The sequence below is a fragment of the Acinonyx jubatus genome, chromosome B2, assembly GCF_027475565.1.
Source record: "Acinonyx jubatus isolate Ajub_Pintada_27869175 chromosome B2, VMU_Ajub_asm_v1.0, whole genome shotgun sequence".
Lineage (NCBI taxonomy): Eukaryota > Metazoa > Chordata > Mammalia > Carnivora > Felidae > Acinonyx > Acinonyx jubatus.
Genome location: NC_069385.1, coordinates 86961747 through 86976464, shown reverse-complemented (window position 1 = coordinate 86976464; position 14718 = coordinate 86961747). Strand labels below are relative to the sequence as shown.

At 38.9% G+C, this 14718-nt stretch overlaps 1 protein-coding gene across 1 annotated transcript in view; it reads left to right on the top strand.

Moving 5' to 3' along the window:
* Window positions 1-2493: 2493 nt before the first annotated feature.
* Window positions 2494-14718, top strand: part of SDHAF4 (succinate dehydrogenase complex assembly factor 4) — a 32052-nt gene continuing 19827 nt past the window's right edge. The window contains exon 1 of the mRNA XM_015078287.3: window positions 2494-2677. Coding sequence (XP_014933773.2) covers window positions 2614-2677 — 64 coding nt within the window. The 5' untranslated portion in view covers window positions 2494-2613. The remainder of the gene's footprint in view (window positions 2678-14718) is intronic.

The window sequence follows — 14718 nt, the reverse complement described above, 5'->3', positions numbered from 1 at the left end:
CCTCTACTACTCTTTGGATCCTGTTATTCTGTCAACAGAAGAAATACTACTGAAAACACTGTTAAGTCATTTGGAGCATATGCCAAGACCTTTAGGACAGCATCTCAAAGTATTTTCTGACCTTCGTCCAAAAGTAAACCTTCAGTAGGGTTGTCCATTATTCTATAAGACCAGTTGACTTCTGGTCTGATGGGGATATGTGATAAAGCTTGTTAATCCCAGAGGCATCAGTATTCTACAACTTTCATAGGAAAGTGAGTTCTTTGATTAGAAGCAATGTTGTGTGGGATGTTATATAAAGTATATGTAGTATAAGGTATTCAGTAAGTCCACAGAAGGAATGTATAAAAGAAGTATAAGTCAGAAGTATAACCAATCCAAATGCAGTATCATTGTTCCAACAGAACAAGTTGCTACCTCCTTCATCATCGTAAGATTCCATTGTAATCAAACCTGCCCCCAGGCTATATAGTGCTATATCAGGGAGACAGATTGTTCACTGCAAGTAGTGGTGCTAGCCAATCAGTCTTGGCAGGGGAAAAGACTATGTTAAAAGTATATGTATATCTCTATGCCACCATGGCTACCTGGTAGTGGGTCCAGCTGTGGTGAGAGAAGGAGGCTGATTGATGTCTACAAAATGGGTCACTATGGTAGGCAGCCTTCGTTGATCACCATCTGCTGATATTCATCCTTTGTGTAATCTCTTCCCCTTGGAGGGCTCTGGATATACTGACTCACTTCTAATGATAGACTACATCAAAAGTGATGGGATGTCATTCTGAGATGAGATCACAAAGACTGTGGTTTCCATCTTGAGCAGTTTTCTTGTTCTGTCATTCATTCTGTGGAAAACCAACTGCACATATTATGAAGTGACCTTTGCAGAAGCCCACATAGCAAGAGCTGAAGGAGGTTTCCAGTCCCAAAGCCCACAAGGCATTAAATCCTGCCAGTAATTGGGCTAGTAAACTTGGAAGCAGATCCTCCCCTAGTTGTGCCTCCATCTGGGACTGGATCCCCAGCCTAGACCTTGACTGCAACCTCCCTTAAGGCCTAGAGCCAGAGAGCCAGAGGTACACTGGCTCCTGGATTCCTGACCCATAGAAACTGAGAATAAGTGTTTATTGTTTTAAGATATGAAATTTTGGTATATGTGATGGAGTGATAGGTAAGTAGCAGTAATCTTGTTCTGATTAAGAGACCTTCTGAAATGGGAGCCTTTTTTTTTTTTTTAATTGAGCAACAAGATCCAAATGTTCTTATGCTTTGGAGTGATTTTGAGAGGTCCTATTCCAAAGGACTATTCCAATACCTTTATATTCCCAGTCCCTGCCCACTTGACTAAACCAGTGCCCATGAAGTGATGTAGATCTTTAGAGCTTTATCTCAAGCCATGTCTGCTTCCGGGAAGGCAAAGTGTACAAAATAAAGTTCTAGCCTCTTGAGAGGATCTCTCCCCCAGGCATCTCTCTCTGTCCTCCCCCACCCTGTTCCTTCAGGGCCTCTGTTAAATGGGGCTCTAAATGCCAAGGCAGTCCATTGACAGCTGAGTCAGTATATTTAGCAAAGCCATCTGTATAACAGCTTCGAATTTTTTCCTCAGTCAACTAGTCACAAGCAACTTGTTGTTAAGCTATATATATAAACTAAGGGTCAAATGTATGTGTGGGAGCTACCTGCTAATAAAAATTGCTTGAGTTTTGTTTCCGGCCCTGATCTGTATATAATACTCTTAGTAAAAGGACTCCTTATCTAGGAGGATCAGATAACTCCCAGTTCTTGATGAGAAACTCAGATTGCATAGCCCCCTAATGTCACACTGTCAGACATTACCAGCGCCCAATAGTTAGCCAAAAAACTTTCTGAAAAATAAAAAATCTAGGGACCTGCACTGTGATTCTGTAAAGATTTCCATAAGTTACATAAAGCCTCCTGATCTGCCACATATGTTTCAAACACCACTGTAACTGTTGGAATTCAAGGGCCAATTGGCAGGGCTCCTTCCACTACAGCCTGGACCAGATGGCAAGCCTTTTCTTGCTCTGCACTTCACTCACAACTGTCATCTTTCAGGTCATCTAGTCAATGAGTCAGAAATCACGAATTAGTGCACTGAACAACTAGATGTTTAAAAAACAAAAGAGAATTGAGGGGAAAGAAAACTATTACACGGGCAAAAGAGTAAAAGGTACTTTTATCTTTGTATACTATAAAAGAGATCTTTCAAAAGACCTCTGCCTCAGATTAAGAGGAATACACGGAATTATTCCCTCATCCAACTTCAGCCATGATTTGGGATTTTAATCACCAGGAAGGTCAGGGTAGCTTGAGTCGCTCTTCGCGAAAAAGCTGACGCTCTCCATCAGCCTTTTCCTGCACACAGCCCAGGATTGGAGCATAGACTCCTAGAAGAGCTCTGGAAGCCCCGCCCCGCCCGGCCACACGCACGCCCCGCCCCTCCTTACGCAGGCCCCACCCAATCTCAAGCACGCCCCGCCTCACGAGAGATCCGCCCCGCCTGTGGGTTGGGCTCCGAACTGCGCCGCTGGCTCCTTCTTCCTGCTGCTTCATACTCTGCTGGGCCCAGAGGACGCTGCAGGAGTCGGCAACATGACTGTAACGAGGCTAGCTCGGTTGCTTGGCTACATCCCGGCCACCGCGTGGAGAGCGGCAAGTAAGGCGCCCGGCTCCGGGGCCAAGGTCGCGGGCGGGGTCGCGAAGGCCGAGCGCCGCGAGAAAAGCCTCCCTCGGGGAAGCCGCGTGTGTGTCGGGAGTCTGAAGGTGCTGGGTGTTGCAGAGCTTCTGTTCCTCGGCTCAGCCACCCACGTCTTGGTCCCTTGGACCTGGGCAGGTCCCTTCACCGCCTGGCTCAGGGGTGGGACTAGGGCTAGAAGATCACCCCAGCCCTTCGAGAGCCTGGACACCTGCGTCCTTCCGGTCACTGCTCAGGTCTGGAAGGGCAGCAAACATTCTAGGTTGTTTACTTTGGAGCTCTCAGGGCGCACTACGCTTTGATGCTCGTGAAAAAAAAAATGGAAAAGACGGCCCTTGGGAACGAGAATCATTCATTTACTTTCATTTACTTATTTAATTTACATCAAAAAATGTAGCGGTTTACTGTATTAAAAAAAACTGGAAAAGTGCAGACGTCGCCCCACAGTAGCAAATTAGTATAATAAAAATTAGATGAAGTCGAATTGTTAACTACAAAGAAGTGTGTATGCTTTCAGTAAAAACTGACGTTTTTAACCTATTTTTGTTGGAAGCTTTTTTCAATATTTTGAACTTAACCACAATTAGTTTAATTGAGGGCATCCTGGAGAAATTCTGTAAGTTGAAAACAGAATTACTGCTTCTCATATTAATGAACTCCAGATTTCTATGCAGTTTGTTTTCTGTATTCATTTCTCCCCAGATATATTACTTGTTAATTGTAAACATTTAAATGTTCCAGGAAAGAATAATACAGAAAGTGAAAGTCCCATTTTTATCTAGCCTTCAAGGTAATAACTGCACATTTTGTTATGTGTTCATTCACCATCCCTTTCGCACTTGTGTTAAAAACTTAAGAATGAGGTATTTGATTCCCAAAACACATATAACACGAGTAAGTTATGAAGCACAGCTTACATTTATGAACCTATTTTCCAATTTAAGAAACAGAATATTTCTGTTATTAAACAGCAACCTGTGTGCTTTTTCCTGATGCAGCCGTGTAACTTTACATGTTTTTGATCTTTATAGAAATGCCTTCTTACCATTTGTATTTTACTTGCTTTTTTCCTACTAACACTGTATTTTAAGAATCATATATGTTGCTGTGTAAGGTTGTAGTTATTTTCAGTTGTGAGAATATATCGTACAGTTTTTCCATTCCTCTTCTCAGTGGACATTTGGGTAATTCTGGAAACGCCAAGACTGGCTGCTACACATTCTTTCATAAGTTATGGGTGCTCTCATGCAAGGAGTGGAATTCTGGAACCTATGGTATAGGCCTTTGCAGTATTACAATGTGATGCCAAGTTGTAAAGTCATTTTCTGTTCCTGCTGGCAATTACGTTCCTACCAGCAGTGTATTAGAGTTCTTCTTGCTCCACATACTTGTCAATATTCGATAATCATCAGAAAATTTGATTTTTGCCTGTATAGGGTTTTGAAATGGTAGATCATTGTGATTTTGCTTTAGGCAAAATCTGGGTTTTATATCCAGTATCCTAGCTAAATTCCTTTTCTCTTTTAACTTATCCAATTAGAGAAGTTAAACATCTTTTCAAATATTTATATTAGCTTTTTTGGTGAAATCTCTTCATTTTCTTAATGGATTTTTTTTAATGTTTATTTTTGAGAGAGAGCGTGAGCAGGGGAGGGGCAGAGAGAGAGGGAGACAAGATCTGAAGTGGGCTCTCTGCTGAAGGCAGTGAGCTCGATGCGGGGCTCAAACTCCTGAACCATGAGATCATGACTTGAGCCCAGGTCAGATGTTCAACTGACTGAGCCCACTGGCACCCCCATTTTTATCTTTCTTCTTGATATTCTTTACATATATTTGAATGCTAAACCTTTTTTGGTTATGTAAGTGGCAAATAGCCCAGTTTGGGGCTGTTTTTGTCACTCCATGGTGTCTTTTTAAAAAAAATTATGTACAGTGTAGCACAGTAAAATAATGGTTCTGCATGTACAATCACACATCTTCAAAAGAAAGTTGTCTTTTGATGAACAGATAATCATAATTATATTGTAATTTTGTCTTGATCTTTTGTTTATTGTCAGTGCTTTGTGGTCTTGTTTAAGAAAGCCTTTTCTGCCCTAAAGTCAGAATTATTCTCCTATACTTTCGTCTCAAAGGACCATAGTTTTGCTTTTTGTATTTAAGCCTTTATTCTACCAGGATTGATTTTTATATATGGTGTGAGGCAGGAAACCAATTTCATCTGTTTTTCATGTCAATAATCAGTTGTCCCAGGTCCATATAGTAGACCTTTCCCCCACTGATACAATGCCAGCTGTCTTAAATCAAGTTCACATAAACATATATGCATGGGTTTATTTCTTGGTTTCCTTTTCAGTTGCATCGATTTGTCTATTCCTGTGCTGATATTTATCAGCTGTCTTAATAACCATACCTTTATAATAAGTCTTAATATCTAACGGGGTAAATCCTCCCATTTGTTTTTCAGAAGTGCCTTGGCTCTTCTTACATATCTGCTTTGCATATCAAATTCTTTAAAAAAAAAAAAGTTCCTGTTGCGATTTGATCGCTTCTCAATAATTTTTTAAATTATCATTTTCTGACTGCTGCTTATGTATAGATACATAGTTGAATTATTAATGCTTTTGTATCCTACAGCCTAGCTAAATTACTTTATTAAATAATTTATTTGTAGCTATGTGGGGAGGGTATGTATGCTAGGTAGCCACTTATATTATCTGCAAGTAATGAAAATCTAGTTTCTTGCTTTCTAATATTTATATCTTTTTTTTCTCTTGCTTTCCTTGCTCAGATTTACGGTAACATGTTGATATCTTGTTTGTGATTGTAAAGGGAATGTGTTCATACTTTAAGTGTCATATTAGCTGTAGATGTGCCCTTTATCAGGTTAATGAAGTCCTATACTATGTCTAGAAGGGTTTTTGTTGTTGTTTATGTATTTGTCTGGTTTTTAAGACAATAAATCTTGAAATTTACTGAATTCATTTTTCTTCATCTTCTCAGTGATTATATCATTTTTCTCCTTTAAATCTGGTGAGTTGGTGAATTGTAGATTTTGCTAATGCTCTAGCATTCCTAGAAAATAATTCAAATTGATCATGATTATATATATTTTTAAGTTTTATTTATTTATTTTTGAGAGAGAGCACAAGGGGAGAGGGGCGGGGGGGGGCGGGGGGGACCAGAGGATCGAAAGCCAGCTCTGTGCAGACATCAGAGAGCCCAATGTGGGGTTCAAACCTTAAACAACTGAGTCACCCAGGTGTACCATAATGATTATATTTTTAATATGTTGGATTTGATATGTTTATATTTTGTTTAGAAATTGGCCTGTAATTTTGCTTTTTTGCAATTTCCTTTTCTGGTTTTGAAATTAAGTTATTCTAGCCTCTATTCGAGAATCAAATTCGAGAGTCTTCCACCCTTTTGCTGTCTTTGTTATATTTTGCTTAAAGAGGTTATTTATTCCTTGAGTGTTTGGTATAACTCGCTATAAAACTATCTGCTCCTTCAGGGAAGATTTTAAATTACTGATGTAATTTCTTCGACAGTTATTGCATTGTTTATCAGGTTTTCTTTTAGTTTTGATAAGTTAAATTTTTCTAGAAAATTGTTCATTTTGTATACTTTGATTATATAGGCATAAAGTTCCCTTTTTAAAAAATTTCTGCTCTCATTATGTAATCTACTTTTTAAATTTTTTTCCTGTTTATTTATTCTTGAGAGAGAGAAAGAGACAGCCAGCAACAGAGACAGTGTGAGCAGGGTAGGGGCAGAGAGGGAGGGAGACACAGAATCCAAAGCAGGTTCCAGGCTGTGAGCTGTCAGTACAGAGCCCAACACTGGGCTCGAACTCATGAATGGTGAGATCCGGACCTAAACCAAAGTCAGACGCTTAACTGACTGAGCCATCTGGGCTCCCCCCATTATGGAATCTATTTTCTTCATGTTATTTATTTTGCCTTCTCTGTCTCTTTTTTTTTTTTTTTTCATATTTGCCTAACTAAATACTTTACAGTAGTTTTAGTCTCATCAGGGAACCAACTCTTGGTTTTGTTGATGCTTTCAGCTTTTTTTTTTTTTTTTAAGTTTATTTATTTATTTTGAGAGAGAGAGGGCACAAGCTAGAGAGGGGCAGAGAGAGGGGGAGAGTGAGAGAATCTCAAGCAGACTCCACTCTGTCAGCATAGAGCCCTATGCAGGGCTCCAGCTCACAAACTGTGAGATCATGACCTGAGCTGAAACCAGGACGCAGCCAGTGGCTTACTGACTGAGCCACCCAGACACCCAATCTCTTACTTTTTTATGTCTTTTGTTTGTGTTATCATTTTCTTCTCTAACTGTGGTTATTTTCTTTCCATTTTCTGTGTGTCTCTCTCTTTAAAACAAAACTAAACAAAACATGGAAACGGTGCATCTCCCATGGCGTAGTTGGGGCTGCAATAACAAGTTACCACAGTGTGGTTTAAACATCAGACATTTATTTCTCCCAGTTCTGGAGGCTAGGAAGATCAAGGTGCCAGGACATCTGGTCTTTGGTGAGAGCCTACTCCTGGTTTGCAGATGGCCGTCTTCTCATTGTCTCCTCACATGGCAGAGAGCAGAAGGCCACAGCAGGCTCTCATATCTCTTCTTATGAGGGCACTAATCCCATTCATGAGGGCTCCACTTCATGACCTAATTACCTCACAGAGGGGTCACCTCCTAATATCACTACATCAGGGGTTAGAATTTCAACATATGAATGAGGGTGGTGAGGGGAACTCAAACCTTCAGTCCATAAAGTGGGTCCTCTTTTTTTGTTTGTTTTAGAAACATGGTGTGGTGCTTGTTACATAAACAGCATGTGGCTGGATTTTGTTTTGGAGTCTGACAAGTTTATACCTTTTTAACTGAAGAGTCCATTTATAACCATAATTATTGATATAATTGGCTCTATTTCTACCATCTTTTTTCACCTTCTGTTTGTCATACTTTGAGTTAAATATTTTCTTGTTCCATCTTTTTTCCTTCTGCTGGTTTGGGAGATATACATTGTCTTTTATTGGTTATCCTTGAAATTGAAATGCATACCTAGGGAAGTCTAAAGTTAACACCTTATCCTAAACATTACAAGGTGTGAAAATGCTTTGAATTCACTCACCCTCTACCTTTGTTGTTCACCCTTTTAGGTGTGTATATGTGTGAGTTCTCATGTATATGTTGGAATGGGTTGTGGTTTTGATAATCCCACATCACAGTTGTTATGGTTTTATACAGTCAATGAATGAAACTTTTATTTTCTCTCTATTCTTATCTCACACTTCACCTTTGGGATCACTTTCTTAAAGTAAATTGCTTAGAAGTTCCTTTCATGACAGTCTTTTGTGATAAAGTTTCTTAGTGTTCTTTTTGATATATATCTTATTTTTAATCCAAAAATCTGGTTTCTTTTACTTTTTGTTTTTTAAAGGTGGTTTTAATGGGTGTATCATTTTCTCATAGCTCTATCTTCTGGCTTCTATTATGGCTATGGGGAAGTTATCTGTCCAATTTTTGTTCCTTTATTAGTAATCTGTCTTTTATCTGTCTTCTTAGATCTTCCTTTGATGTTGGGATTGTTCATTTTACTTTGTGTCTAGATGTACTTTTTTGCCCCTTTAATTTGACATTTCTTTGTGCTTCCTACACCTGAAGATTCCTGTCTGCTTTATTTCTCATGGTCTTTCCATTATCTCTTTGTGGAATTATGATTAAACAAACATTTGTTAGACCTTCTCATTTTATCCTCCACATGTGTGAGCTTCTCTTTGGTTATTTTCATCTTTATCTCCATGCTTTTTCCTGCATAATCGCTTCAGAACTAAATTCTAGACCACAAATTCTCTTTTCAACTGTATCTGTTCTGCTATTTAGCCCTTCCTTTGAGCTTTAACTTTAAATTGTTATATTTCTTAATTTCTGTGTTTTTTAAGTTGGTCTTGCATAGTCTCTTACTCATTTCTCCTTTTTTTGGCTTTTTTTTTCCTTGAACACATTAAATAGTTATTTTATATTCTGATGGCAGTGATTTCAGTATGTTGAATCTTTATGGTCTGGCCCTGTTTGTTGATTCTGCTGTTGCTTGTTTCCACACATATTTTCCTGAGATTCTCTCTGTGAGACTTACATGAGACATGGGTTGAGAGAATATTTTTCAGAGGATTTGCTTCTGCTTTTGCCATGTGACCGGGGCACTTCAACTTTAGACTTGGGTCCACTTTATATAAGGTATTCCCCTCGGGGGGTTTTCGACCGTGCAGATAGCGTGCAATCAGGCATACATAAACATAGGTATGGTCAGCCAGTACTTTCAAAATCTCTAGAAGGGTTCTTTTACACATCCACTCAGAACCAAGGTTGAGATGGACACTTATCCTTCCTTCACAGTTCTCTTCATTAACTGGAAGTTTTTTTCTAGCTCCTTGTTCTTTAGACCAGCAGCATGAGCATCACCTGGAGATTGTTAAAATGCAGAATGCAGATGCCACTCAGACCTACTCAGAATCTGCTTTTTTAACAAAAATCCCCAGGTGTTTTATATGCACATTAAAATCTTCAGGCTCAATTACTTTTCTGAGTGCTGTGCCTCCTTGAGTCTTGGCCTCTGATAGGCTTTCTGTTTTGCTCAGGTTCAAAAGACTCCTCTCCCTGCTGTCCTGGGAGCTCTGTACCCTAAACTCTAGGTGAGAAAGGCACAGGATATATGGTGGTTTAAGTGTTTGGTTACCTCACTGGACTGCTTTGTTAGTTTCTCATTATTTACTTTCTTAAAGGTTCTTTGATTAAAAAATTTTTGTATATTTTTCAACCTTTTTAGATGTTTTATAGCTATAGGTTTTTGGCATCTCTAATTTATCAAACTGTCAGAAACAAGTTTTGAAAAGTTGTTTGTTTTAATTTTTTTAACAGTAATTCAGTTTTTTTTCTGTTGCTTTTATTATTTCTTCTTTAATAATTAAAAAAATTTTTTAATATTTATTTTTGAGACAGAGGGAGACAGCACGAGTGGGGGAGGGGCAGAGAGAGAGACACAGAATCTGAAACAGGCTCCAGGCTCTGAGCTGTCAGCACAGAGCCCGATGCGGGGCTCGAACCCATGAACTGTGACATCATGACCTGAGCCAAAGTTGGACACTCAACTGACTGAGCCACCCAGGGGCCCCTATTATTTCTTCTTTTAGAAGGTCATCTTCGGGGCACTGGGGTGACTCAGTTGGTTAAGTGTCCAACTCTTGATTTCAGCTCAGGGCATGATCTCACAGTTGGGGAGTTTGAGCCCCGCGTTGGGCTCTGTGCTGTCAGCACAGAGCCTGCTTGGGATTCTCACTCTCCTCTCTACGCCCCTCCTCCACTTGCACCTAGTCTCTCTCTCTCTCAAAAAAAAAAAAAGGTCATCTTGTTTCTGGTAATGTACTTGTAAACACAGTTCAGAGTAAGCTTTGGATAAGGCCAAATCACCCCTTGATGAAGAAGACATGGGCTTTATGGTGGTGATTTTGTTTCTCAAAGGATAATTTTTGCTTTAAGTTTGTCAGCTATTGCCCATGTAGTTGATACAGTCAGAAGCTTGCTGATGGCCAAAATGTAATACTAACATTAATATACAGCTAACTTTTGAATAATTTGGGGGTTAGGGCCTGAACCCCTGTACCATAAAAAGTCCACATATGACTTTTGGGGTGCCTGGATGTCTCAGTTGGTTAAGTGTCTGACTCTTGATCTCAGCTCAGGTCTTGATCTCAAGGTTGTGAGTTCAAACCTCATGTGGGGCTCCATGCTGGGCGTGGAGCCTACTTAAAAAAAAAATCCACGTATAACTTTTGACTTCCCCAAAACTTAACTACTATTAAAGCCTACTGCTGAACGGAAGCCTTAGGATAATGTAAACAGTTGACTAACACGTATTTTGCATATTACACATATTATATATTCTTACACTAAAGCTAGAGAAAAGGTTATTAAGAAAATCATAAGGAAGAGAAAATACATTTACAGTACTGCGCTGTAAAAAGTCCATGTGTATGCAGACCTGTGCAGTTCAAACTTGTTTGCTCAAGGGTCAGCTGTAATTACTGATGCTTAGTAATTACTGATGCTTACTGATTACTGTTGTTTGACAGGCAGAATCCATAGGAGTGGCTCTGGGGCTCACCTTCACCTCTTTGCTAATCCTTATCATCTGATAGACCCTTTTTTCTTGTTGTCTGCCCATCAAGCTACTCACATGTGTCTCACTGTCACCATGACTGCCAGGTTGCTGTGCATGGACTCGTTTCCAAAGCTATAAAGTTTGTGGGTGCCAAAGAGCACAATGTCCCTATCTTCTCTTGTACTGTCCAGAAATGAGAGGAATTCTCCACATTCTGTCACCCTGTTACCTGGCTGCAAAAATAGTTCTTGTAGGCCTTCCTGATCTCAGAGTCCCCTGAGAAAACTGGTTTTTTAGCTTTTCCTTGCAACTTTTTTTTTCTACAGCTAAAGTTCTACACTTTGCAACTCTTCTGTCTTTTCCAACAGCACACCTACCTTCCTGTTCCTTACCAAAAACCCTTTTGTACGTTGACTCTTGTGTCCTAGAATTAGGCTCAAGTTATTATTACACTCAGTGTGCGCACATAGAGACATATGCATTACTTAATTTCTCTGAACTAGCCTGCAAGATAAGTAGAAGTACCCCCATTCTGTAAATAGGGAAACAGATTCAGTGAGATACATACAGTAACTTTGTCAGGGCCACATTGCTCATAAGTGGTGTCGCTATCATTGGGACTCGTGTGATTCTAATGCCCTTGGTTTGCAAGTTTTTTGTTGGTTTTTTGTTTGTTTGTTTGTTTTTTACCTCTGTGTTGTATTACTGAAGCAAGGGGCCAAGCTGCTGTAATGGTTCTGCTGATGGGACAGGCAGGACACCTCTGCTTTGACAGGTAATTCGGGGATCCATGTTCTTTTCATCTCATTGCTCCACCATCTGTAGGGCAGTGCTGATGATCAGCCCCATATACAGTAGTAGAATTTTACTAGTTATTTACAACCTATGTTCTGAATGGTTGGACATATGTTCTGAATGGGCACTGTCTATACAAGTTATTAAATATTTTAAGTATCACCTTGCTCTGGATTTTGTCCACATCTGCATGGTTGAAGCTGGGTCCCTGCCATGTCTATATTACAACCCAAGGAAATGGGAAAAGAAATCCAGGGCAGTTAGCTTGTTGCAAAATTAAGGCAACCTAAAATTTACGCATATCATTTTCGGTCACAATCCATTGGTCACAACTTGCACACATGGATGCTTGGCTGCAGGGGAGGCTGGGAAATGTAATCTCTAAGTGAGTGGTCTGATGCTCAGCTTAATAGCAAACAAGGTGGAAGTGGGAATCCTAGAACTAAACGGAAGAAGGGAAAAGTGGCTACTTGAGACATTTAGCAGTCTCCACCACATTGACCTAATGCCACTTTTTCAGAAAATGATTTTGTTCATATTGAACAGAATTACTGCAAATTAAAGACAGTCACACCTGCCCCATCAGATAATTGTGAGGTCTAGTGGCATGTCCTATTTTTAGCTTCTAGCACAGTGCCTGGCACATAGTAGGCATTTAACACATATTTATTACTTGTATTATTTACATTTAGTATATCTGTATCACTTAAGAGGAAAACGATTTTTTTGTTTATTTATTTTGAGAGAGAGAGAGCAGGAGGGGCAGAGAGAGAGAGAGAGAGAGAGAGAGAGAGAGAGAGAGAATCTGAGCTGGCAGCGAAGAGCCCACCACAGGGCTTGATCTCACAAACCATGAGATCATGACCTGAGCTGAAACCAAGAGTCAGATGCTTTACCAACTGAACCACCCAGGTGCCCCAAGAGGAAAAATGTTTAGCTTCAGATTTTGTCTGCATTATAATTGGTAGCCAAGACTATATTTTGTGCCATTTTTATGATTTTGTATAAGTGCTTAGGAATTTCTACAGATTTGGAACATACCAAGATTAATTTTTACACTGAATATCATTTCAAGCTTTGAGTTAAGAGATTTTTTGATTTGCAAAAACAACGAAACCTAAACAAAAAGTGTTAATTTTATTGTACTGAGTTGAGCTTGAGTGCACAGGAGAAGATGGCTATTGGTATATGTTAAATACTTGCTGATTTTTAGGCTTCAAAGTGAGTTATTTGATGTACAGTAGCATAGACTTACTTAGTAACCCAATGCACAGTCTAGTCAGTCATTAGCCACAATTTAGATCTAATCTGTATTATCACTGAATTATCACAACTTACAGCCTTTCATGCTTTACAAATTTGTAACAGATTTGTAGATGGATAGATAGTTGGACATCAGATGATGGACTGAAGTTTCTATTGTGGAGGATGGCCAAACTTCCTAAATTGGGATATTTTGATGTCAAATTCTAAAGAATCCTATATTTCAGACAAGAAGTGACTAATTAACAAAAAGCCCATGATTTGGAGTGGAAATATCTTTCAATTGAGCATTGTCCGTGTTCACCAAAATTTTCAATATAATATTTTTCTAAATAGTTAATCACAATGAACCAAGATCAGATTGTTATATGAAGTATGTTAATATAATCAAAACTCAGATTTCTATATTTTCCATTTCTTAAATAAAAATAAATGCTGAGGTGCCTGGGTGGCTCAGTCGGTTGAGCGTCCGACTTCAGCTCGGGTCATGATCTTGTGGTCCATGGGTTTGGGCCCTGCGTCAGGCTCTGTGCTGACAGCTCATAGCCTGGAGCCTGCTTTGGATTCTGTGTCTCCCTCTCTCTCTGCCCCTCCCCCGTTCATGATCTGTCTCTCTCTGTCTCAAAAATAGATAAACATTTAAAAAAATTAAAGAAAATAAATGCTGCCTTGTAAGATGTTATTACCAGTTTTTCTCTTTAGCCTTTTAGTATATGTTTAAGTATTATTATGAGAACATAAGAAAAAATGCAATATGTGCTTAGATACTGAAGTGGGAGTTTGAAGGCAAAATGATCTGTACTCTAAGTCAATAAATAAAAATTTTAAATAAATACATGTTTTCATTTTAATGTATATAGAAATTTTTATATAAATTCCAGGTTGGCTGTGGACTGAGCCACCCAAGCGCCCCTGTAATTTTTTAACTTTTTTATAATTTTGTTTATATAATTTTTAAAAATTTTTGTTAATGTTTTATTTACTTTTGAGAGGGAGAGGCAGAGCATGAGTGGGGGAGGGGCAGAGTTTTTCTCAGCCAATTAATATCATAAATATGAAGCATTTATATAAGTGAGCATGTAGATGGGAGAAAACTATATTAATCCTGTAGATCATTGTCATAGCTTTATTAAAACATTCAGTCATATATTTTTTTAATATTTGTGTTTTGTGGGCTCTTGGATTTGTGGGAGAATGCTAGTTTGTATTCCAGTTGGTCCAACTATAATTTCTCTACTCACTCATACAGTAGATAAATGAAGAGCCTGATGTACTATTTTGAAATTGCTAATACAGTTTGTATGTAATTTTAACTTTATCTAATCTTACAAACAAATCTTATATAAATTCCAAGTTGGCTGCGAACACTGTATATGTATAAAAAGATACACACACACACATATATATAAATATGCGCATATGTGTGCATATATATATACACATTATACATATATATAAAAATACATAAAATTTTTCAAAGTAATTTCTGTGCCCAACATGGGGCTCAAACTCATGACTCCAAGGTTGCATGTTCTACTGACTGAACCAGCCAGGCTCCCCTATATATAATTTTTTTTAACTTTTTTTAATGTTTGTTTATTTTTGAGAGAGAGAAACACACAGAATGTGATCAGGGGAGGGGCAAAGAGAGGGAGACACAGAAACCAAAGCAGTCTCCAGTCTGTCAGCACAGAGACTGATGTGGGTCTCGAACTCACGAACTGTGAGATCATGACCTGAACCACTGAATCGACTGAGCCACCTAGGCACCCCTATA